Source organism: Arvicanthis niloticus, chromosome X (assembly GCF_011762505.2).
Source record: "Arvicanthis niloticus isolate mArvNil1 chromosome X, mArvNil1.pat.X, whole genome shotgun sequence".
Taxonomy (NCBI): Eukaryota; Metazoa; Chordata; class Mammalia; order Rodentia; family Muridae; genus Arvicanthis; species Arvicanthis niloticus.
The window spans coordinates 52372347-52398378 of record NC_047679.1 but is presented as its reverse complement, the minus strand read 5'-3'; the positions used below and the strand labels follow the sequence as shown (position 1 = coordinate 52398378).

At 37.5% G+C, this 26032-nt stretch overlaps 1 protein-coding gene across 3 annotated transcripts in view; it reads left to right on the top strand.

Moving 5' to 3' along the window:
* Positions 1-26032, top strand: part of Ophn1 (oligophrenin 1) — a 308721-nt gene that overhangs the window by 228312 nt on the left and 54377 nt on the right. For 2 of the 3 annotated variants that reach the window (XM_076918793.1, XM_034485518.2), the window contains exons 16-18: positions 7176-7260; positions 10891-10949; positions 11660-11765. In XM_076918793.1, coding sequence (XP_076774908.1) covers positions 7176-7260; positions 10891-10949; positions 11660-11765 — 250 coding nt within the window. Of the gene's footprint in view, positions 1-7175; positions 7261-10890; positions 10950-11659; positions 11766-26032 lie in introns of those variants that run through there. The other variant, XM_076918794.1, reaches the window with a different exon arrangement.

The window sequence follows — 26032 nt, the reverse complement described above, 5'->3', positions numbered from 1 at the left end:
TTCTGATTAGATCTAATTATTTCATAATCCAATTGACCACTTCTATTCATCATGGAAGGCTGTTCTCAGATTTGCTGCTGGCTATCTCAGCATGATGTTAGAAATCCTGGAAAGCCTTGTGCCTTTCTAATAAATGTGATGTTCCACATTCACTGTGTGTCTTGTGCCAAGATCAAGGCTTTCATGCTTTTCTGTTGACCTTGAACCCACTTAGTTATGAGTTATGGAATGGTTCATATATTGAACCTCGAGAGAGTAGATATTTTATTTTATTTACTGTATATTCTTAGCTCCTTGAAACAGTCCTTGGAACAGAATAACTATCTAATATGTGCTGAATAAATGTGTCAATAATAACATTATTCTTTTCAGTGGACACGATTTTATTGTGGTTTCTAGGGGATGTCAGACTAGTCTTAATGCAGTTTAGATACCACAGTGAGAGAGTGAAACCTTCAGAATTCTGAGTTTGTGTTTAATTAACTTGGAGTTCTACCATTTTCTTCTTCCTTTAATTATAATCTGAATTTTGATTTCCCAATGATTCAATTTTATTTTTTGTAATTCCAAACACTTAAAAGCTAACTTGTTGCTCCTTTTAATAAGTGAAATGTCTCTGTGTGTCTGTTGTAAACTTTCTTCATATTTAATTCCTCTATCTTTGTAGTTTTATTGTTGAATTTAATACATTATACTGTGTCACCATTACCTATGCTATAACATGCCTAGTTAGTTGAATTTCCCAAAGTTTAGTTGAATTGTCCCAAAGACAGCCTAAAATTAGCAAACTGGAAATTCTTGTGTAGTGGAATACAGAATAAAGAAGGTACAAGCTTCCAGAAATCTCCTAGCAGAGTTAATTGAGATACACTCAGTTCCTCTAGTCCTGGTTGTGATAGAACATGGAATATGTTGCATGGGGAGATAGCAGATTCTGATTTGCTAAGACTTTTATCAAGATTGGTCATGAAGCGCTATTAACATGTTGCCTGTTTCCAAGACAAAACCTTGTAATACATTGAAATGTTCATAAAATGAATTAATACTAAGCAGTTGTGTCATGTTGTAACTTTGTCCAGGGCCATGTTCTCATACTGTCTAATTTTATACCTAGAAATTATTGATTACTTTCCAATGTCTAAAGATAAAAGGTAATTCTCTTGCCAGCATTTTCTTTTCAGATACTCTCAATGTGACCCTGGTAGTGGCTCATCTTTTACTCTTTCTCTTAGTGACATATCCTCACTGAGCCATGTTGTCTCTTATCTCTGGATAGGCTTTTATTAATATTTTCCTTAGCTGAAGAAATTTAACTTTATTTTGTTGTTACTTGCTATATTTTTATGATCCCTCACACCCTGAGCACATTCCGTTATCTACCTTTATCAACTGACCATGGTTGAAATCCTTGTTCTAGAGCATCCTGTTAAGATACTTCCTATTCTACCATAGACATTACCATAAATATTTAGCATATTATTTTTTTAAGGTTTCTATTTATGGTCAGAATTGGTTCATTTGCCTTCCTTGAAATTAGGCTATATGTGGGAGATAAGGTATGACTTCAGAGAATATTGAAATATCTTGTTTTTAGCTGGTCATAGTGATGTACACCTTTAATCTCAGCACCTGGGAGTCAGATGCAGGCTTATCTCTGAGTTTGAGGTCAGCCTGGTTTGCATAGAAAGTTCCAGGGCAGCAAGGGTGCCATAATGCACCCCTGGCTAGAAAAAAGAAGACAAAACCAAAAGAAACTTTTTTGTTTACTGAAGTAGACTTGATAGTTCCAGAATTTTTGTGATGACCACAGATGATCTCAGTAAAAGAGAACTTTGCAGTTTTAATCCAGGAATTTACCTGTAAATGAACTCTGTAAACGTACCCAGAAAGTTTGTTTAGTGAGACTCTTCAAAAGATAAGAGAAAACAGAGAATACCCAAAAATTTGAGGAAACTAAGCCATTTAAATTTTATATAACAAAAAAAATAACAAAAGTTAAAAAAAAGAGAGAATGGATACTGAAAGCATTGACAAACTTATCTAGAGTTTTGAAAATTGTGCCATTTCCATTTGGGCACTTATTTGTATTACATTTCTCTATATAAACATAATATATATATATATATATATATATATATATATATATATATGATGAAAAGTTGACAAATGAAAACTAACTAGTACTTGTAGTAATGGAAGGTATGGGGCCTGAACCGATGATTTTTTTTTATAATCAGGCTAGGCTATCAGTGGTGGGGCTGGGACACCAACCAGGTCCAAAACCTACAACCCAAAATCTGTCTTGCCTGCAAAATGTGTTGGGGCAATGGTAGTTCAGAGCTTGTAGGAGTGGCTAACCAATAACTGATGTAACTTGAGGCTAAAGCCACGAGAGGGAGCCCATGGCCAACATTGCCTGGATGACCAGGATCTAGAAGGTGGATGGCTAAGACTCAGGGTAGAACCAAACATAAAATATGGAGATTATAATTACACCATTATCCACTTTCCTTTCATGCTATAATCCTCTCATTTACCCCCTTGTTCTCTTTCAAATTAGTAAATTTTTGTTAACATGCATATGTACATATTTCCAAACACACATCACACACACAATGTAAATTCAACCTTCTTAGTTTATATAATGTTACATGGATGCATGTTTCCAGGGCTGATCTTTTGGTATTGGAAAGCAGTTGCCATTCTCTTTTCACTTTCAGCATCTCTTAGTAGTTCTTTGTCTAGGAGTCAAGGCCTTATGAGCTTTCCCTCCTCCCTTAACATATCTATTATGTCTCCTTGTTGAAGTGTTATTTAGATATCTATGTGGTTGAGACAGCCTTGGCATTTCAAGGAGATGAAATCTCACAGCAGACTTCCAATTTTCGGCTCTTACAATTGTTTCACTCCCTCCCACAAACTGATCGCCGAGCCTTAGGTGCAGGAGTTGTAGATGTCAGTTGGGAGTAGGTTCCACAACTCTGAATTTTGATGAATTATGTTTTTCTGCAATGGTTTCCATCTGTTGCAAAGAGAAATTTCCTTAATGAGGGGAGGGCTACTGACAACACTTACCTGCGGGTATAAGGCCAAATATTTAGACTGTAGTTAGGGATTCTACTGATTTAGTAAAGTGGTGGTTATAGGTTCTCTTCCTAGATCCATGACTTTATTAGCCATGGGCAGTTGGCCAGGTCTCTGGTATCAGGCATGATTTCCCTCTCATTGAACGGGTCTTAAATTTTAGAGAGCTGTTGGTTACTGGCAACCCTTGCTTCTATTGCATCCTTAGACATATCCTGACATGCTGGTCATTGTTGTAGTTCATAGACATAATACCTAGGTAGTACCATTGGTTGCTTCCTTCCTTTGGAAGGTTGCATGTTGTCTTCGTGTACCATGAAAGCATATTCGGGGAAGAGGCTTTCAGGTCATATTCAGTTCAGGACCTCTGGGTCTTCTGTATGATGTACGTGGTGCCTTTTTTGATGGGGTCTTACATCCTACCTTTTGGCAGTGACCAAGTACTGCAGCAATAGCCTCCAGTGTTTTGGGAGTTTCATGGACAACTCAAAGGAGGGCTTCTCATTCCTAGTGTTAGGATTTTTATTGAGTGGTCTATGGCTCTTGGGAAAGCAATGTCATGCCAGTTATGAATTTCTTTTTATTTAAACTGCATGTATACAGAATTTTATATGTTATATATATTATTGGGTATATAGTTAATAGTATGATTCCTTATGACTTTTACGATACTCTTATTATTTTGTTACCCTCCTTGCTCCTTCCATATTTATATCTTATTTCTTCCCTAATTAAAGACCCTGCTTCCATCTTCCTATCGCTTACTTGTACCTTGTTATTCCCCTTTCTAGTGCCCCTCCATAACAGTTTTTTAAAACCTTTCCTGGTTTCTGCAATTACACCGTATTATGTTTTCACGTCTGAAGATTTAGAGCTAGGAAGCTCAGATGAGGGAGAATATGTGATAGTTGTCTTTCTGGGTTGGATTATACCACTCAATATGATATTTTCTAGTTCTATCCATTTACCTGCAAATTTCCTTTTTCTTTATAGTTGAATAGTATCCATAGTATATATGTACCATGTTTTTACCACCCATTTGTTAAAGGACATGTAGATCGTTATGATTTCCTAGTGGTTGTGAATAGAGCAACAACGAGCATGGCTGAGGAAGTATCTGTGGAGTAAGGTGTTGGGTCCTTTGGCAATATGCTGAGGGGTGCTATAGCTGAGTCACATGATGGGAATGTGTTTAGCATTTTGAGGATTCTGTACACTGATTTCCAGAGTGGCTGGATCAGTTTGCAGTCCCTCCATACTGAATGAGGTTTCCCTTTCCCCAACATCTTCTCCATCTTTTGCTGTCAGTTGTGACCTTTTCCATTATAATTGAGGTAAGATAAAATTGACATCTGGGTATAGATTTGTTATGACCTACCTGTTTTTAGGTGATCTTTTCTTGAATCTATAAATCAAGTCCCTAGAGATAGCTAGTAGCCAACTGTATTCTTTTGTAGGGCCTTGATATGTTGAGATTTGTTTTGTTGGAAATTTGATTTAATTTTATAGGTTATATGTATATAGATGTTCTTTGATTACAGACACCAAACCCAGACATTATTGTGGATGCCAAGAAGTGCTTGCTGACAGGAGCTTGATAAAGCTGTCTCCTGAGAGGCTCTGCTAGAGCCTGACAAATTCAGAGGTGGATGCTCTCAACCAACCATTGGACTGAGCACTGAGCACAGGGACCCCAATGGGGGAGTTAGGGGAAGGATTGAAGGAGTTGAAGGGGTTTGCAACCCCATAAACAACAATATCAACCAACAAGAACCCTACCCCCCAGAACTCCCAGGGACTAAACCACCAACCAAAGAGTACACATGGAGGGACCCATGGCTCCAGCTGCATATGTAGCAGAGGATGGCTTTGTCAGGCATCAGTGGTAGGAGAGGCCCTTAGTCCTGTGAAGGCTTGACTCCCCAGTGTAGGGGAATGCCAGGGCGAGGAGCAGGGAGTGGGTGGATGGGTAGGGGAACACCCTCATAGAAGCAGGGGGAGGGGCGATGGGATAGGGGGTTTCTGGAGGGAAACTGGAAAAGGGGATAACATTTGAAATGTAAATAAAGTATAAATAAATAAAGTATCTAATAAAAATAAATACATAAAAATACTAGAAATACATATCCTAACTCATTGTCATTTAGCAACAGGCACCTTGGTGTAAGGGTTAGATTATACTTAGAGTAATTGAAGCTGGGTACCTCTCTCACTCTCAGCAGTCTCTCTTTTCTCCCTCTCCCTACCCTGGCCACCCCTGAGAGAGAGAGAGAGAGAGAGAGAGAGAGAGAGAGAGAGAGAGAGAGAGAGAGAGAGAGAGTGTGTGTGTGTGTGTGTGTGTGTGTGTGTGTGTGTGTATCTTTTCCGATGATTCCTTCCTGTATTTGTGGTTTGGCATTTATCATTAGTGTTTGGAAATTCTTAGTTGCTCAGTTCTTTTTTTGTCTGTTCTTTATTCTCTCTTTTGTTTTCCTTTCCATTGGTCACGATGCCCCTTCCGCCCCCTCCTGCCCCCAGCGCTGGGAGCTGAACTTGGGGCCTCACACCTACAATAAAAACACTCTGCTACTCAGCTACATCCAAAAATCTCATTTTAATCTTTTCTTTTTATCTTTTATTTTGCCATGTTAATTCTCATCACATGTACATGATACCTTTCATAGCTTTATTTTCTGTTGTCCCTTCTTTATCTGTTTTTGTTTGTATTTCCATTTTAGAAATATCCATTGGGGTTTCTTCAGACTCACTGATGTTTTTCTCAGCTTGTTCAGTTCCTAAAGGTGTTCTGCCTTCCAATTATAGTGCTTTGATTTTTAGCATTTGTTTTTATGCTTCTTTGGATTTTGTATCTATCTTCTGCTTCATCCATCTCTTCTTTTACATTTTACACTTTTGTGTATTATAGCCTTTAATACTAATCACAGCTATTTCAAATTCTGAACTTATATTTTAAAGTATCCATATCAAAGTGTGGTTCTCACGTTTCTTCTGCATCCTTAAACAGTGTTTTCTCACTTTTTGTAAGCTAGACATGATGTAATGGATAAAAATAATGGTAGTGCGTGTACCTTCAATATGAAACTTTTTGTTTGGCTCATGTTAAGTTTGTGGTTTTGACTTTTCTCTATCTTTAGTTTCCCATGGAGGCTTAGTGAATTGTCCCATTCTTTTCATCAAAATGGGTACTGTTAGTATGCAGAAGGCTGATTGATGTGGTGGTCAGGTGGTGTGGGATGGGGGAAGTGTTCCATAACTCTAGTGATTCTTTGTTTTCTAGTGCACTATACCACTGGCCTGTGACCTTTCCCAGTGCCTCTCAGTTTATTTTTGATGTCCCCCTTTAGGAGACACAGACTGGGTGTGGAATTGAATATTTTTTCAGCTACCCAGTTCATTCACATTGTGGTAAAACTTCAGTAGTAAAGCATGGTAAAAAAAAAAAGTTTCTGTTAAGGCCTCAAAGCTCTAGGCACATGGCTACTTTTCTTCCATCATGAATTCTGTTTTTTTGTTTGTTTATTTGTTTCCTCTTAAGATTTCTACTCTGGAAAACTGATAGCATTCTTAATGTAAAATTCAAGGAGCACCCAATCCCATGGGATTCTTTAATGGGATTTGGGCACTCAGTTAGTTTTGCCTCTGAAACTCAAAAATATTGGATCTTAGCAATTTTTTTTTTCATTTACAGATTAGGTTTTCCTGTGTTGGTACTGGTTTCCATGATGTTTCTACTCTTGAGCTTCTGCCCAAAAGTACTGACTCTGTAGCAGGCTGTTTGTCTTCACAGTTTGGCAATGGCTGTTGTCTTTGCCATTGCAGAATTTTGGTAATCTGCAGAGTTGTTCAGTTCCTTTGGCATTTTTTTTTTATCTAGAAGTGATGATTTCCAAACTTCTTACATACTGGGACAAAACACAAGAGAATTTTTGAAAGAAGAATAGACTTCTTTTTGCAAAGTTTTGGTCTCTTGAAATTTCAATTTATTCGAGTAACCACCTTCTAATTAATATACTTCATTTCAAAAAGAAGGTAACATAAAATTTGTTGGAAGATTAACTATTTTTGTTGTTGTTTGTTTGTTTTTCTCTTAGATCCAAAATGTCCAGGGGATGTCGATTTTAATAACAGTGACTGGGACATTAAAACAATCACAAGCTCTTTAAAATTCTACCTCAGGTATGCTCTACTTGAATTGGGATTTTGCTCTTCATCATTGGTGAAATTTGTCTGGATAGAGATTGGAGCATAGTCTCAGGTTCAGAAAGTTAGAAAAGGATGCTAAATAAAAGAGGATTTTTGTTTGTTCGTTTATTTGGTTGTCTTTGAGTCAGGGACTATGTAGCCCAGGTTGGACTGGAAATTGATATAATCATACTAGCTCGGCCTCCTGAATGCTAGAATTATAGTCATTTGCCATCAGCTTAAGATCTACAAAATATACTTTTTAAATATGAAGACTTAATATAAAAAGTATCAAGTTTAGATTTGTTACTCAAAAAATATACTATGCTTTAACACTATCATCATGTAGATACAGCTCAGAAATAGAAGAAGGCTATACTGTGCTGTCATGTTTTAATCCACATAAATGAAAATATAGAAAAAAATACAATTTTGGAGATAAATGAAGTAAATTTTTCTTACTGCTGTAAGAAAAATATTAACTTTATAGAAAAAATTGTGAATACAGTGCCAATAAACTTATGTCCTTTTTATTGGTACAAGTATATGCTATTGAAAATATATTTGAATATGCATATGTGTTTTATACTTTCAAATACTATATACATATACACATATACATACATATACATTCTATTTTTTTTTGAGGCAGAGTCTCACTTTGTAGCCTGGCCTGAAACTTTCTATGTAGATCAGGCTAGCCTCCAACTCATAGAGAGCCACTTGCCTCTGCCTCTGGACAGCTGGAGTTAAAGGTGTGTGCTAGCACACATGGTGCCCCCTTCAGTTTTTCATTACTGTGCTATATGCCCTATAGTATTTGAGACCCAAGTGTTTTCAATTTTTGTGATCTTTTAACATTATGATATGTATTTAAACTCTCATTCTTCCAAACAGTTGGGTCATGACATTGATGTTGAGTGACCTTCCAGTATATCATTGTCTTGGTATAGTTCTAGCTTCATATAAATAGGAATGCTCTTTGCAGAAACATGTCTACTCTATTTTTCATAAAAAGGAAATGCTATGGGAGGGGTTACTGTGTGCTAGGCAGTGTGCTAGTTGTTTCTATTTACAACTTCATTGATTATTTTTTATCCCAGTACTTGTGTACCACAGGCAGTGCAATACTTCTTTTTACCGATTGGGAAACTGAGGTTCCTGCTTCCCCAAGTATGTTTGTGGTTATAGGTGGCATTTTTAAAAACTTAAATTTATACTTTAAGACATTACTTGTCCTGGGGTGTGTCCCTCCAACCCTGTTTTCAATGGCCTGTCTTTGGACTATATTGCTGGTTTAATAAAGAGAGAGCAATCTTATATAAATGACTTCCAAAGACTTGAGATAATGAGAGTGGTGACTAAGTGATGTACTGTCCATATCCTTCTTGAAAGGAGGAATATTTTCAAAGATGTGTTTCTAAGGCTTTCTCCAATTTAAACCCTTTCTAGCTTAAGTCTAATCAGCAGAAGGGAAGAGCAAGCCTAAAACTATGACTGTGCAACACATTTATTTAGTAAGAGTTGAGTGTCGCTGGGGCTGTAATATACATTAGCCTGTCATCACTATTGATTTATTTAAATTTAGTTTTTAAGGAAGGAGAATTTACTTTGGCTCATGGCAAGGAAGTGGCAGTAAGAACATGAGGCTACATTGTATGTGCAGTCAAGATACAAAGCTTATTTACTGTTATTTTTGTTTATATAAAGATTGTATCAGGGACAAAAATCGTATGAAAAGTCTGTGCATGGAGTTCTTTCACTGGCTGTGTATGATTGTGAAGAAGAAAGTAATATGGTTCGGGCTAACAGACAGAGTAGGAATCAGTCTGCAAATAAGTGAATGTACTAGACCATAGAGACATCTGGATTAGCCATGGAAAAATAATGTTTATTAAGAAACTAGATGTAGGGACCTTTTTGGGCCTGTTAGTGGCAGGAATGGAAATCATAATTGTGCTGGTGCTTTAAGTCCACAAGAACAGATACCCCTCTGCTTCAGAAAAGATAGCAGACTGTCAGGGAAAGATCAACACAAAGTTTTATGACATCTCTGTATTGTATAGTGGTTGATACCACTGAAGAGAATCAAACCGAAGGACAAGATATGAAAATGAGTGTACATCATATAAAATTATCCATTTTCCTTCTCAAGAAAGATAAAGGTCTGACTCATGAGCTTATTCACAAAGGTCAGTGTGGCTGCTGTCTGTAGACAAAATAAAGGCATTGTCATGAAAATGCCAGTTAAGTATGATAAGTGCAGTATTAAAATTGTCTAGCATCTGTAGATATTTGAGTTTTCCAGCCCTCTACTTTTTTAAAAAGAGAAAGGAGACATGATAAGTTCCCAGAGAAGAAAACCCAGAAAGACTAAAGTGGTTGACAGAAAAACCAAAATCAAGTGATTCAGCAGAATCCAAGAGGTAATTCTCAGGGAGGCTTGTTAACAACCACAAATTCCACAACAAGGTCAAATAAGGTAAAGAATGACATTTGCCTTTGTGTACAGCACCAAGGCAGTCACTGGTGGTACTGGTAAGAACAGTTTCCTTGGAGCAGTTAGGATGAGTCAGATTCTAATGGATTAAGAGAGTAAACCATGCGATTCCATGACTAAGAAGTAGAAATGTTACATATACTACTTTCTATAGAAACCTGGCTGGAAATGTGTGCAGTGTCTTATCATGGGATCTTGTCTAAGCTTCTGCTTTTTTTAAGTGCATAATATTTTAATAACATTTTATGTTATAATGAAATTTAAAAACATACTAATAAAAGTATATTTTGAGAGAGATCATATCCTTCTTGATGATTCACTTTCTTTTTTTTCTGATTCTTTTTTTATTGGATATTTTATTTATTTACATTTCAGATGTCATCCCCTTTCCCCATTTCCCCGCCCTAGAAACTCCCCATCCCACCCCCCCTCCTCCGTTTTGCTTTTATACCATTTTAATTACATGCATGTATTAAGATCAGTTCTAGGTTGAGGGACTAGCAATACAATAGATGCAAATAGTCAAGGAACAAGCAAGACAATAAACACAAATTGTCAAGGAACAAGCAAGGCAATAAACAAAGTCCTGTGATCACTGTTTTTAAGGGCTTATCAGGGTGACCAAAATATCTGAGCCTACTTCCCTGTCCTAGCCCAAAGTCATTTTCATATCTGAAACCCACTTCCTTGTTCTAGCCTAAAATTTAGATTCCTAACTGAATTTACTTCTTTGTTCTATAAGCTTCTGCTTTTAGGGTTAGTGATTTCCCAGGTTTTCACTCCATCCCATAACTCATGTCATTTCAATCCACTCTACTTCATAGAAACTTGATCAAATAGAACAGGTACAAAAGTGCCTTGGAAATTCTTCAGATTCGTCAGCTGTAAGCACATGCTCATATTTAGAGTGTGTCTGTTTGAGAACTGACAGGACAAGTTTTCATTTCCTGTTACTTTGTGCAGCTAACTGGAGACTTTTGCTAGGAGCCTCAGCCTATAGTTTTGCAGATCTTCTGTTAAACTTGGATTCCCCTGGTAAATCTTCCATGAAATGTGTGCTATCAGGCTAAGTTGTGGGGCCTTATTCCTTCCTCCAAATAAGTGATGATCTCCATCCATTCCAGGAATCTCTCGGAACCTGTCATGACTTACAAGCTCCACAAAGAGCTCGTCTCTGCTGCCAGTAAGTATTTGGGTTACCAGATCAATTGTGGTGTTCTGGTTTCTTAGTAACTTGATTGCAGTAAGTTAGAAAAACTGCTTTGAGGGAAAAATTCCCTGAGTCAACTTAGATTTTGCCCACTGCCAAGTAAGAATATTTCTGCTTGCTAGCGTTCAGAGGTAGATAAGTTTTATAAGTTAGGAGCGTGATTTTAAGAGAACTAGTTAACTTGAGGCATGTGGTGTGTGCTTCTGGGCTCTTCAGGTGATTGACTTTGGAAGGCAGCAGCCTTAGTATCTCACACATAGTGGTAGGTGCTAAAAGGTTTCTTACTGGAGGCTCTGCTTGGGTTTTTAGAGACCACCTGCTGTGGCTGCAGTTTCTTCCTTGCCTCTCAGACTGTCTTGTCCACCCCCCACTTTTGAACCTATATTTTGTTCCTAATGCTCTTTAATCTCTCCTTGCTATGTTTGGTTTTGTTTCTATTTTTCTCTCATTTCTTCCGTCAGTGCCTATTTATTTACCTGTTTCCTTTCTTCATCTTTTTTACTCTCTTTCTCTCTTCCCCTCTCTCCTCTGTTCCCCTGTCTTCTTCCCTCTTCTCTTTTTCTTCTCCCTCTCCCTGTGTTCAGGTAGGTGTGTGTGTATGTGTGTATATATATATACTTGTGAGGGTTTTCTTAATCCAGTCACCTGGTAGCTAAATCATCTGTCTTTTTTCTCTTTGCCAGAATCTGACAACCTGGATTACCGTCTGGGGGCTATTCATTCCCTAGTATATAAGCTACCAGAAAAGAACCGGGAGATGCTGGAACTTCTAATCAAACACTTGGTAAAGTAAGTAACTGTGGGTTTTCAGAAAGAGTCTCTGTTGAGGGTGCAACAAATATCATATGATTAAAGAAAAACTGCCTTTCAACCCATTGAGCATTATCCCCCAACTTTTCTTGGGCCATTTGAATATTCTCTGAGCAAGGTCCATTTTGCCTTAACCCATTTATGAAAACTAGAGTTAATAGGCTCCAGAACTGTCTTATCTGAAAGGTAGCATTAGGGTAGGTATGCTGTGCACCCGGACCAGACATGGGCATTACTGTCAGAAAAGCCTAGTTTTGTATTCCAGTTCTACAACTTACTTAGCTGTCTAAATAGCAAGCTGGCTGGCCCCTCTGAGCCTCTATGTGTTCAATCAGTATGATGACAATACTGATTACTATGAAGTAGGAGTGTCATGGATTCAAATGAACATGGAAAAAGCATAAGACCTAGAGTGAGCTCTTAAGATATACAATATTTTGCAAGACACTGTGTGTGTGTGTGTGTGTGTGTGTGTGTGTGTGTGTGTGTAAGCCTAGCCTTTAGAAATGTAGTTTAGAATGATTGTCAAGTTTGAGGACAGCCTGGAATATTATGTAGTGAGACCTTGCCAAAAGAAAGAAAGAAGAAAAGGAAGTAAGGTGGGAGAGGTAAGAGGGGAGAAAGAAAGATAAAGAAGGGATGGAGAAATACAGGAATGGACTGACAGAGGGAGGGAAAGAGAAATGGATAAAAGGAAAGATGCTAGGATTCTGGTCAACCTGGCCTGGTGTGGTAGATAGCAGGAGACATAAAAGGATATGTTGATGTGCTCTATGGTGGTTTGAATATGCTTGGCCCAGGGAGTACCACTATTAGGTGGTGTGGCCTTGTTTGAAGAAATGTGTCACTGTGGGGGTGGACTTTTAGACCTTCCTCATAGCTGCCTGAAAACAATTTGTTCCTGGTTTCCTTTGGATGAAGATGTAGAATTCTTGGCTCCTCCAGAGCCATGTCTGCCTGGATGCTGCCATTCTTCCTGCCTTGATGATAATGGACTGAACCTCTGAACCTGTAAGCCAGCCCCAATTAAATGTTGTCCTTCTATAAGACTTGCCTTGGTCATGGAATCTGTTCACAGCAGTAAAACCCTAACTAAGACAGAAGATGGTACCAGGGACTAGACTATTGCTGTGATAGACCTGACCATGCTTTGGTTTGGGAGAATGTGGATTTTGGGACTTTGGAATTTGAAAGTGGTAGAGTGCTTTAAGTGGGGCTTAATGGGCTATCCTATTAGGAATATGGAAGACTTTGTTGCTGAAGGTGATTTGAATTTTAGAAGCCTGGTTCTAGAAATTTCAGAAGAGAAGAATTTTAGTATGTGGCAGAGAGACCGTTGGTGTGATATTTTGGTGAAGAATGTGGCTACTTTTTCTGCTCATCTGTAGAGTCTGCCTGAGGGTAAGGTGAAGAGAGTCAAATTAATTGTATTGACAAAGGAAGTCTCAAAACAACCCAGTCTAGACTCTGTGCTGTGGTTTAGTCTCATTGAGAGCATTTTGATGAAGTGTAGCAATCTTAGAAAGGAAAAATAAATAATCTGTATGGTTCAAGTAATAAAAGGGTACCAGGAAGTGCAATGAAGCTAAGCCCTGTGTTCAAGAAGATCAACATATTTAAGGGAGTGATGACTTTGGGGCAAGATCCTACCCATGTAAACTTACTGTTTATGCATTTGCCATTGAACAAGGAATAGTTATATCTAGGCATTATTTTTATCTGGTTGTTGCTTTCATTTGGCCTTTCAATCTGTAATGAACTACAATCCAGAAATGGAGGAATGGTGGCAATGGTGGTATACACTTTTAATCTCAGCATTCAGGGGACAGAACTATGCAGATTTCTGAGTTCAAGGTCAGTTTACAGAGCAAGATATAGGACAACCAGGCTTAGACAGTGAAGGAGTTGGAAAACAGAAAGCTGGTGATAATGTACTAGAACAAGGGGGCCATGTTCCAGCCCCTGCAAGCAGCAGAACTCAGCAGCTTTGCCCACGTGTCTCTGGCTTTAGAGTCCAGAATAGAAGGGGCTACTGGGACAATTGGTGCTGGTTAGCTGGTGCTAAGAAATTAGTGGTGATTAAGAAGAGATCATCATTGAAATGAAATCTTCTGGAAAGTGTTTTCTGAGAGCCCAATGAAACTGTGTTCCAGAGATAGTCAAGATAGCCACTTTGATGATACTGAACTGCATCTCTGAACCTGTAAGCCATTCCCAATTAAATGTTATCCCAATATAAGAGTTGCCTTTGTCATGGTGTCTTTTCACAGCGATGAAACCCTAAGTAAGACATGCACCATGATAATGTTTCATGGGAAAGTTTCAATATTTGTGAACAAAGATTAATTTACTTGGATTGAGACAAAGACGGAAGCATGCTTTTCGGAAGTTATCAAACTTGGGGTGCTTATTTCAATTCTGTTGCTAGATCATTTTATTGTTTTGTCCCTCTCAAGGTATCTCCTGGTATTTTAAGCAGTAATGTGTAAATAAGCTTAAAAATAGTGCATCTTAAACATATGTTTAGCAAAGATATGTTTATCTACACATTCCCAAAATTCACCAGTGCTATATTGAACCATATTGAGAGAGAATCCGAACACCTAAAATTCAGGTATTTAGTGATAGTGAGATCTCAGACTAAGGACCTTCTTGCCTGCCCCTGTGGTATATCTTGAGCATTCTGTCTATCTGGACCTCAGATCTTCCTCAGATATGTTATATTTCCAGATTTGTCATCCAGCTTGTATATTCTAAGATTTTTTTACACTTCGATGGCAAGTAGATATTAAAGATGCTGATATAAATAGTATGCCTGGATGACAAAAAATAGAATTTGGTTTATTGTTGATGTCTGCAGCACAGGCTAATAAAGAATATTAAGAGACATGTGCTCTCCAAAATGTACTTTGATGTAATCTTAGTAAAATAGAAAAAAAATCAACAAAGAAATCATTTGCACATTAATTTGAAATTGCTCTAGGGAAAGCAACTGGGTTTAATTCCTAGGTCTAACTCTGGGGAAATTTGGTATGTGATCTTTGACCCTCAGTGTGTTAATATAGAGTTAGAAGGACCTGAATCAGCTGATCTTAAAGCAGTCTTTTAGCTGTGATTTTCTGAAAATCTAATATGTGACAAGAGCCCTAGGACTCATGCTAATATTCCTGTTGGTAGTCAGTGATGGGGTATTTCTCCATCTTCTCATCTACCTGCTTTACTTCAGCATTCCTGGTCTTCAAAATCATTTGAAACCAAAAGAGATCCATCTAGATGAATTGTAGAAATGGAAAGACTTAAATGTGTGGGAATTTAATACTCAATTTCACTATAGTAATACAATACAGTGCCAGTTAAACTAGCACTGAGCTACTCATTCCTTGGCAAATTTCAGTTCCCATTTTCTATCAAGATTATGGGAAACTAGCACTCTGATCAATTGCAATATTAGTTTAGTATGCTCCTAGAGAGGAGGATTCAAAACTATTTAACATATATGCATATTAATATACAGTTTAACAATCATGCTTTTTGGTTTCTATTCTAAAGATATATCTCCACAAATACAAAACAGTATATATGCAATGTTGTTCAGTACAGCATAATTTTAATAATAAAACTTGGACACAGTCAAATGTCAAACAATGAATACTTGTTGAGTAAACAAGAATATACTCAACCATGTAGTATTCTGAAGTCATAAAAAAGAATAAGAGGTATGTCTATCTATGTGTTTATTTCCCATGGGATGCATTATACATATTAGGCTATAAAACAAGTAACAACAAAAACTTAAGTCATAAATTAGGGGATGTAATATTCTAGCGTTTTTTCCTAACAGATGAAAATTAAAAACATAAGAACACACACATGTTAAAATTTGTCAAATGAAGCACAATCCAATTTTGAAAAGTACCATTAATCCCAGCACTTGGAGGCAGAGGCAGGTGGATTTCTATGAGTTCCAGATAAGCCTGGTCTACAGCGCAAGTTCCAGGATAGCTAACTCTATATAAAGAGACCCTGTCTCAAAAATTATTTCCCAAATTAATTATAGGGTTCTACATGACTCAGGAATTCTACTTCCTGGTTATAAACCCACAGTAAATAAAAACAGATGTCCAGACAGAACCTTACAGATATTTATAACGAGACTTTCCATAGTTATTCAAATGTGTAAATAAACCAACCACCCATTAATATATAAATGGATAGATAAAATATTGCATACTAATAAGGAGTCATTGTTATTGGACATGGTGTTCCTTTATGGGATAATGAAAGTTTCTGGAATTAGACATTAGTGACAGTTATATTAATCTATGAATATACTAAAGGCCATTGAACCACATCCTTTCCAATGAGGAACTTCATAGCAGATATACCCCAACAAAGTTATGAAAATTATGAAAATGGCTACACATGGGGAAAAGATATTAATGGTATGAAGGGTTAAGGGACAGAAATTGGATTCCTTTAAATCACTCCTGTTACAGTTTTTATTTCAAATCAATACTAATTTGTACAAGTCCAAAATTAAATTAAAACAAAGCAAATATTAGGACCCCTAAAACAGTATGCTGAATATCCATGAATAAACATGGATGGATGTTTATCAACTTGATAATAGAAGCACCCAGAGAAAGCAGCTATTTCAACAAAGATGTCAGCACATGCCTCTGACTCATCCTTAGTAAAATAGTCTTGAAAAACAAGAAGTACAAAGACACTTTAAACATCATCCAATAAGTTTATTAGTAATTATATAAATATGATCTAAAATATATATTTTGCAAGGAAGGAACAACCATGTATGCATACATATTTATATGTTTTTTACGGGAATTGAACACAAACTAAGATTCATGATATAAGAAAAGGATAACTAGATACAAAGTTAGAAATGAGAGGAGCTTTGCAATATTAGAGTTAAAGAGAAACATCGTTTCCCTTTACTTTGAATTCACTATTCAAAGTAAAACAAAACTATCTTTTCCAACCTTGAAACATTTCTTCCTTAAAGGGTTGGGGAGTACACCTAGTACCCAGTTCTTTGTTTCTAAATAGTATTCCCATTTTAACGGGAACAGAGTGGCTTAGAAAAGTGGCCATTCCAGATCTGGAGTTGGAAAACACATGGCGATTCTTGGGTAAATAATAGCACAGAGATAGGAATTTGCTTGATGGTGATGATACTAATGACATTAGTAGAAACTGAACATCAATATTAGCTAATAACACATTGAAGAAGCAGAAACTTATGTGGGAGTTCGTAAAGAAAGAAAAAGCTCTTCATTTCAAACAGCAGCTAATGAGTGTGGGAATGACAGCAAATCATTAGCTCACAATTGTACTACCCAGTTTTAAGTACTGATGAAAATCAAAAGCAATATTGAGTGACAAGAGGTCATTTCAATGTATTGCCTCAGGCTACTAATTATAAATAGACAATGCACATCTTTACAATGTGGCTCTGTGACATATGTTAGCATAACCAATAATGATGCAAGTTGCCACTACATGTCTCCGGATTTGAAAGAGTGTGAAGTATAAGGCATAAACTATGAAACGTGTAAAATGTTCAAACTAAGAAACAAAAGGTTACAAATCTAGAGAATGTGTGACATTCTATAAGGCTATTTGTTTGGACTTATTAAAAAGTGTCAGTATCGTGGGATACAGAGGCAGTAGGGATCCAGTGGAGCAAATGTGGTGCATGGACTTTTAACCCCATGTGAAAAACTCAGTTTAAAGGACTTTTAGTTTTCTTTGACACTTGAGAACATTTGAGTATGGTGTAAATATTAGATGGTATGGAATTATTGCAAATTTTCTTATACATGAAAATTTTGTTATGGTCTACTAGGAAATTTTGCTTTGTCTTTGAATATGAATGCTGGGAATTTAGGGATTAATCATTCTACTTCCAGAGACTTCACAAAAGAAATCCCTAGAGAATGCAAATGTGGCAAAATACTGATTACTTTAGCTCCATTCAGTGTAGGCTGATCAAACGTCCACATTACTTGTCTTAGTCTTTCATTGCTGTGGCAAAGTACTTGAACAAAAGAACCTGTGGGAGAAAAATCTTTCTTTTGGCCTATCACTTAATCATAGTAGAGTGGGAGGGGATGCCCATGGCAAAACAACACACCTCATATTATAGTGGTAAGGACTAAGAAAGGGAAAGAGGCAGAGAGGGAGGGAGAGAAGGAAGGAGGGAAGGAGGGAGGCAGAAAAAGAGAGATTGGATATAAAGTGAATACAAATGTGCCAGTTTAGTGGGCTTTGTCCATGTTCCCCTTTACTCCACATGGGATCTTATTAGTACGTAGTTAATGCTCCATGGAAATGATCTGACAGAAACACTCAGAGGTGATCCTTACAGTTCTAGGTGTTTCCCATTCCAACTGCTGCTACTCAAGATTATTCATTACAGTAACTATATCTAAAATTTTTACATGTTTTAAAACCTTTATAACTTTATATTTAGACAGTGTAAATAAAAAGGGGATAGTACTGCTTAGAAAACTTACATGGGGAAAGAAAATTCACATGCTTTCAAAATGCAGATAATTATCCTTGCCAATTGCGGCTTGCTAGTGCATATAATGATTATGTATGTACTTTCGTAATATATTCTTGCTTCTTGTCCATTTTTCTAGGTTAATAATAGGAAAAAGGAAATAGAACTCTGCCAGTTTGGGGTTCTCAGTTAGCTAGGTCTTTTTTTGTGCCTGCACTTTTCATTAATTAGAGATAGGAGCTCAATAATGGTTTCCTCTCCAGCAATCTCTCACCATTAGTGGAAAACTACAATGGAAGAAAATGTCATGCCTAATTCTATCATTCATACATGTGTTTATCAGTAAGCAGACATAAAAGGAGTTGTACAGCCTGTTCTATAAATTCAATGAAGTCCTAGTTTCTCTGTACTTTCTGATACGTCGACAACATCTTTTGTGAAAGTTTTACTGGATGCAAAGTAGAAAATGCAGTAGTATAATTGGAGTCAGTCAACAAAATTCCATGATCTGATTGATGGGGGAGATGTAAGACTGTCACGGTCTTAGGCTTGTATTGCCATTTGGAAGGTTCAGGGCTATTAGGTTTACTGGATTCTTATTTTTTGTAATAATACCCCTTTTCAGAAGCAGTGCTATAGAAATTAGAAAGTGCCGAAAAAGCAAAGCAAAAATTACCTTACATTATTCTCCCACTCCGTAATCATCACTGATAATCTAACACATATTATTCTAAATCTTTTGTGCTGATGTGTTTATATATAAACATATCTATATTTGTTAATAATATGAGATAATAGTCTTCTTCAGGTTCCCTTCCTCAGGTATTTGTGGCAGACATGAATGTAACTGAGGTAGGCTAGGGACTCCTGGTCCTCTAACTCTGACTCTTGCCTGGCATCTTCTACTTAACCACCTTCTACAGTTTTCACCTTCTCAGACTATATTAACATGTTCCTAGTGACATTAAAACTGCCCTTTAAAGGTGTTTGTCTAAGTATATTAGCTATATTATCACATAGCCTACCTATCTTTTATGCCCTTTTCATTTCTTTAAAGGCTGAATAGATTCAAGTTAACTGATTTGTAGCTAGAGCAAATAGTAGTTGATTAGTATGTACCTTCTCTGTTTCATCACATCTGGAGATTCATAGTTTTGCTTTATTCACTTTATTGATCTTCACATTATCCAGTGCTATATAGTCTTCTATCTGCTCATAGAGGGGGCTATGTAACTGACTGTGTGTTATTCACAGTCAGTAGCTATACCTTGTACACTTCTAGCTCATGAGAAAGAATTTTTACTGTTTGTCATGCTAATTAGCAAAGCTTTCATTGTTGACTGGAAATAGTGTTGGCAAAAATTTCTCTTGTTAGTCTTCTAAATACAACTAGTCACTCCTAGAGCATAAATGTATAGATTCCTTATTATAATAATATAATCATAAATGTATGAGAATACCCATGCAAATTAAAGAAAACCTATGAAAACTTTTCTCATTGTTTCTGAGGGCACTTTTCTTTTTCAAGTTGTTATCTACATTCTGGAAACATCTTAGAACCAGCAGTTTATTAAAATTATCATTAGATAGTTTTGATGTAATTATCATATTCTCTGTATGCGTCAACTTGCTCATAGCTGCTCTATTTGCATAGTGTCACTGATGCAGTTAAGGTTTATTCATTTTCAGTTTGTTTTTGTATTTAAAGTGTTTTAAATTAGTATATGATGATTTGACAAGGAGATTGTTTTTTCTTTCTTATGGCTACATTATGTAATGGTTGGGTTTTAATTGTGTCTAGGACATTGTATTATGTTGAAGTATACCTTGTACATTACAGATAAAATGCTATTGATGGAGTAAAAAATGCTGTCTCCCCTTAAAAGAGGGCACCATTTGCAGGGAGAGGGGCGGTCATTTTGGGAACTGACTTTATGGCTTTTCCTTTTGAATAGATTTGTATTATGCAAGACCTCTTCTAGTGTGTGTATACAAAAATTAAATGAAGGAAGCAGCACAGGAACTCTGTGTACCCATCACCCAGATTCAGCTATTATGAATATCTTATTTTATCTATATCCCCAGTTTTCCCCTTCCTGTTGTATAATTTTTTAAATAAATCCATGGTTCTTTATTTTATTTGTAAGTATTTTAACTTCAATTTTATCTTTAAATTATGAGAACTCTTCTAGGCACATGTATAATAAAATTATAATAGCTGAAAGGAAATTAATTATAATATTCTGTGTTCAAATTTCTAGTGCTTACAAGTATGTTGTTTCTTTTGTTACTTGAGGGTCCAGTATGAATGTATACATAGCAGTCTGATGAAATGATTTGCAAGCATCTAACTTCTAGCAGACTTTGGCTGGATAGTACAAATATGAGGCTCTGTTAACTGTATGGACAGACTGTGTCACATCTACACAGTTTTATAATTATAGCTTTGAAGTATCCATAGATACTATTTAAAAGAATAGAAAAGCTGTGTTCAAGTAAAACTTTATTTATGAAAAACACATGGTAGTGAGATTTGGTTTTACTGCTTGATCTATAGTATTGTTCCTCAAATTTTATTGTAGATTAGAATCACCTGTAATGTTATAAAGTACACAGAGGCCCAAGATCTTGATGTACTTCCTGTGCACTATAGAATACACACACACACACACACACACACACACACACACACACACACACACACACACGATTGTATAGTCAATATATTGGATTTCCATACAACTTTCCTTTTTTGTGATTTGTTAAAGAGTTACTCATTTTTTAAAGTTTCTTGTAGTTGAGAGTTGAGTATAGAGGCTAGCTTTGCTCTGATTCCACTTGCCTCCCCCCTTATATGTTGTGTGTTTAGAATGAGGAGAATATACATAATTGATGATTTAGGAGACATGTAATGTGTGGCTCTCTCTTTCCCATTGTTTTTGAGAGCAGGATTTTCTTAGAGTCATTTCCTGGCAGACTAAAATACACTTTCGATCACCTAATAACTTTTTCACCTTACACAAGACAGAACAGATTCTTGGGGATGGGGAAAGATAGGCACAAAGCCACATAGTACATTAGTAATAGAACTAGGAATATGATTGGAAGTGGCCTCCTTATTTAAGAGTCAAAGTACATCGAGTTCTTCAAATCGCTGAACCCTAAAGCTGAATGGTACCAACAAGTTCACATAAATAGCTTCCAGTTCTTCTGCCAGGTATCTTTGCAAACCAGAGATCTCACTCAACTGAATAGCCCTAGGATGATATTCAGAATGCAAGTATGTTTTATTTGTCTTAGACTATTCTTGGGGAAAACAAGATTTAGCTCCAAAATTTTAAATTTTAAGTAACTCACATTAATTCCTTGATTTCAGGAAATGAAACAATTTGACCTTTGAACACACCAGGTCTTGTATGCTGGAGTTGAGTTAGTGGTTTGTTTGTTTGTTTGTTTGTTTGTTTCTTTCTTTCTTTCTTCCTTCCTTCCTTCCTTTCTTTCATTATTAATTTATTATTTTATTTATTTAAATCCCAAATGTTCCCCCAGTCTTCCCTAATCCCCGTCCCCTTTACCTCTGAGTAGGTGCCCCCACCAGATCTACCACCCTAGGGCATCAAGTCTTTACAAGATTAGGTGCATCCTCTCTCACTGAGGCCAGACAAGGCGTCCCTCTTGAAGTGGTACAAATTGCTGACTTGCCACAGACTCCCGTGCTCTCTAGTTTATTTTTCCTTCCTTTGAGAATTTCATGCAGTGTTTTTTAATCATATTCAGCTACTCAACTCTTCCCAAATCCACCTCTCCTTCTGTACACAGTCAAATTTGTGAATTTTTAACCTCAAGGCCAATTTGTGCTGCTCCAATATTTGTGGATATGTGAACTTTCACTGAAGTATGGTCAACTTACTCCTAGAAAAATCTGATCCTTCATCTATCAACTGACAATTGCCAACAGCTCCTCATTGAGGGGTGAGGTTTTATGCCAAACTCACCTACCCATTTTGTGATTTGGTATATCCTGGGCTTGAACATGTCTTGTGCTTGATGTCACAACCATTGTGAGTTCATATTTGTAGTTGCCCTGTTATGTAAGGAGGACACTTTCTCCTTGAACTTAACCCATCACCTTTGGCTCTTACAGTCTTTCCATTCCTTCTTCTGTACTGATTAAATAAGAGTTGATGAAGGTCATTTTATAAAGCAAGAACTATCATTGAATGTTACCATGGTGGTTTAGACAATGTGTGCTTGTTTAAAGGGAACAGCCACTACTTCTAGGCCAATATATTTCATTTACATCACCTCTTGGCTCCCCAAGTCATTTCAACTTATTTCTTCAAATCTAAACCATTGAAGAGAGTTACTATCTTCTACAATGCAGGATATCACCATCTCCTTCAAATACTCATTCTTCTTTTTTGAAATTTTTATTAATTTAGTTCTTTGACATTTCATACATGTTTGTAATACATTCTGATTATGCTATCCATGCCCTCTTTTGCCATCCTTTTTATGCCTGTCATCTTCCCATGCTTTCCACATTCTAGTCTCTTTCACATACTAATGACTTTTGGAGTTGTTTTATGGACCATGTAGTTAACTAGGGCCATTTGTGTAATCTTTGGACTGGGACTATCCATTGAAGCTTGTGGGGTCACTAGTGGGTGCCTAACTAATGATATGACTATGACTATTCTCTTCCTAAATATATCAGTAGCAAATCGCTTATCAGTAATAGATCGGGCCTTGTGAGACCTTTCCCTCACTTTTGTCTGACAGAGACAAGGTCATTCTTGAGCAGACTCCTAGCAGACATCCCCAGTTGTTCTGAGTTTGTGGTTGCAATAGCTGTTTCTTGCCCAGAAGATAGCATTTCACAATCCTCTTTTCCTGTCTTCTGTCTTACATTCTTTCCACTCCCTCTTCCTCAATAGTCTGTGAGCCTTAGAGGGGATGGTATTGATATTTTGTTTTGGGATCAGCCCTTAACTATCACTAATTTGCAACATTTCTTGTGGTTATAGGTTTCTGCATTCACCCCTATTCCCTACAGAGAGAGAGAGAGAGAGAGAGAGAGAGAGAGAGAGAGAGAGAAGAGGAGAGGGGAGGAGAGAGAGGGGAGGAGAGAGAGAGAGGAGGAGAGAGAGAGAGGAGGAGAGAGAGAGAAGAGGGGGAGGAGAGAGGGGGGAGGAGAGAGGGGGGAGGAGAGAGGGGGGAGGAGAGAGGGGGGAGGAGAGAGAGGGGAGGGGAGAGAGGGGAGGGGAGAGAGAGAGGGGAGAGAGGAGAGGAGAGAGGAGAGACAGGCTTCTCATTCATTAAAGCTGAGAGTAGTATTTGTCTATGGATATAAACATATTTAGAAGGCAGTCTGATGCTATGTTGGGGTCCACACTAGCCCCACATTGGGGCGGCCAAAAACGTTGCAGCCCAGGCAAAATGTTGAGGCCCGGGCCAACCCACGTTTGGGCGGCCACTGTATCCCGGCCCAAGCTGCCGCTCCGGTCTGCGGGTCGGGGTTCAGCAAGAGTGAGGGTGAGGGCAGACTCTACCTAATGTCTGATGTGTCTGATTCGTCTGATCTCAGTCTGATTCTGATCTGTTCTGTCTCTGCCTTTTATATGCCTTACTTCTAAGCCACACCTCTAAGTTACACCTTTAATCATGCCCTTAGGTCTTGTCTCTAACTCTGATCTCTATACTTCTAAGTTATACTCTTAAGTTACACACCTTTAATCTCACGCACTTTTAATCTCAAGGTATCTAAACCAAGATTATCGGAGTGTGCTCAGCTGTTTGTTGTAGGCTATTATAATCCAAGTCACGTGTCAGGGTATATGGCTCAAGATGGCTGCAAAGCTGATAGCCGCTTTCTGCTAAAAGTCGGCCCCCAACAATGCTATGTCAGTTTAGCTAAATATTAATTCTGATGCTGAAGTTGTAGCCATTTGTTCTAGTCCTTGTAAATAAAGCAAAGTATGGTGCAGTGAGATTAGTGAGATACAAAATATACACATCTTAAGGAACCTCTGTATTTTGTGCTTTTGCACATAAATTGTACCTCCCAATGTACCTATCATCATTCTTCAAACCACTTTTTTCATTTATCATTTTGACCATCATTCATTACTTCTGCATATAAAGTCTCGCTGCATTTTGCAGGCTGGCTCCAAACTTTTGTGCTCAAATGACTCCCTTATCCCAACCTCCCCAGTAGCTAGGACTACAGACCTAGGGCACTTGTCTTTCTTTTTAGCTGATAGGTAGTAGTTAATACAGAAACTCACAACTGGTCAAAATACAGAGAACACATGCCTATAGAGTTTCCACTCACATCTTTATTGCCGTCTCCTCAAGATGCAGGGACCATAGCAGAAAGATGATAAGGGTTGGGGAAGAACAGAGCAAGAGAGTGATAAAACATGGCAGAGCTGCTGTACTTAGGAACCAGCCAACACTCTAGCATGGAGGGACATGGATGGACAAGGGGTTCATTAGTGACCCCCCTACCTTGGTGCTATGGAAAGTTCATGGCTTCTAGGGGAGGGAGAAATGGTTTTCTTTAAGGTTGTGGCTCCCAGTAGGACTACCCACTCCAGTAGATGGCCCCACACCCTAGAAGTAGATGAACAATACAAGTTGGAGTCAAGTAGGTTATTAAATTTAAAAACAAAAAAAGGAACATGAATTTGTATGGGTGCAGAAAATTTGGAGCAGTCAGTGGGGTGTAATTTTAATCAAAATTCACTGTATAAAAATTATTTGAAATTATTTTTATTGGAAGTTTTATTTACAGTTCAGATGCTATCCCCTTCTTAAAGAATAAAAATATGTTAACTAAAATGAAAGAAAAATGTGTGCATTAAAAATGGTTACACATGGAAAAATGTATAGGGCTTTGTGTAGCTCAATGATGGAGATCTTGCCTAATGTGGATGAGGCTCTAGTGCTACAGACAGTGTATAGTAAGAGGAGAGGTGACACTTGCAAAGAAATCTCCCTGAATTTCATTAGAAGGCCTTGAAAGGCAAATATCCTAAGTGGGAAAGCAGGAAGCTTCTTCAGAGCACTAGATGTAAGCTCAGCTTAAAATCCTCCCAGAGAAGCTTCTGTTTTCCAAGTGGAACTACAGAAGCCGGCAGGAAGATGCAGTGGAAACATGGTTACACTTGAATACCAACAAATACAGGTTTGAAACAAACCTGCCTTTCCAAATCCAAACCCTAGGTGCTTAACCCCGGGGCCTCAGAATAAAATATGCTTCTTTTTGCAGTTATGAACATTCAGTTCATTCTGGTATTGAAGAAACCTCAGTCCAGGTTCTTGCCTAGTAGGTAGTAGTTTAACTATTCGAGATCACTTGGTGGCAGCATGAGGATTCTTTTCTATTTTAATAACTGAACAAATTCTGTCACTAAAGAATAAAGGTTAATTGCAGAGGCATTTAAACTGTTGAAAAGGACTGATCAGCAGCCAGAAATATCAAAGGCCTGAGTGCTGGCAGCTCATTACCATCTGAATGGCACCCAGCCTTTGTTAAGGGCTTAAGAGACTTTATTATAAAGATTGGTCTAAGAATTCTGTCCCCCTTAATTACCCACTTAGTGTCAAGAACTTGCCTGTCACTGGGTCAGTCTCTCAGGGCCTTTGGCTTGAGTGGGTTTGGGTTATTTGTGGTTTGAATGGGCAGCTAGCCCGCCCCTTATTCTAACCTCTACAC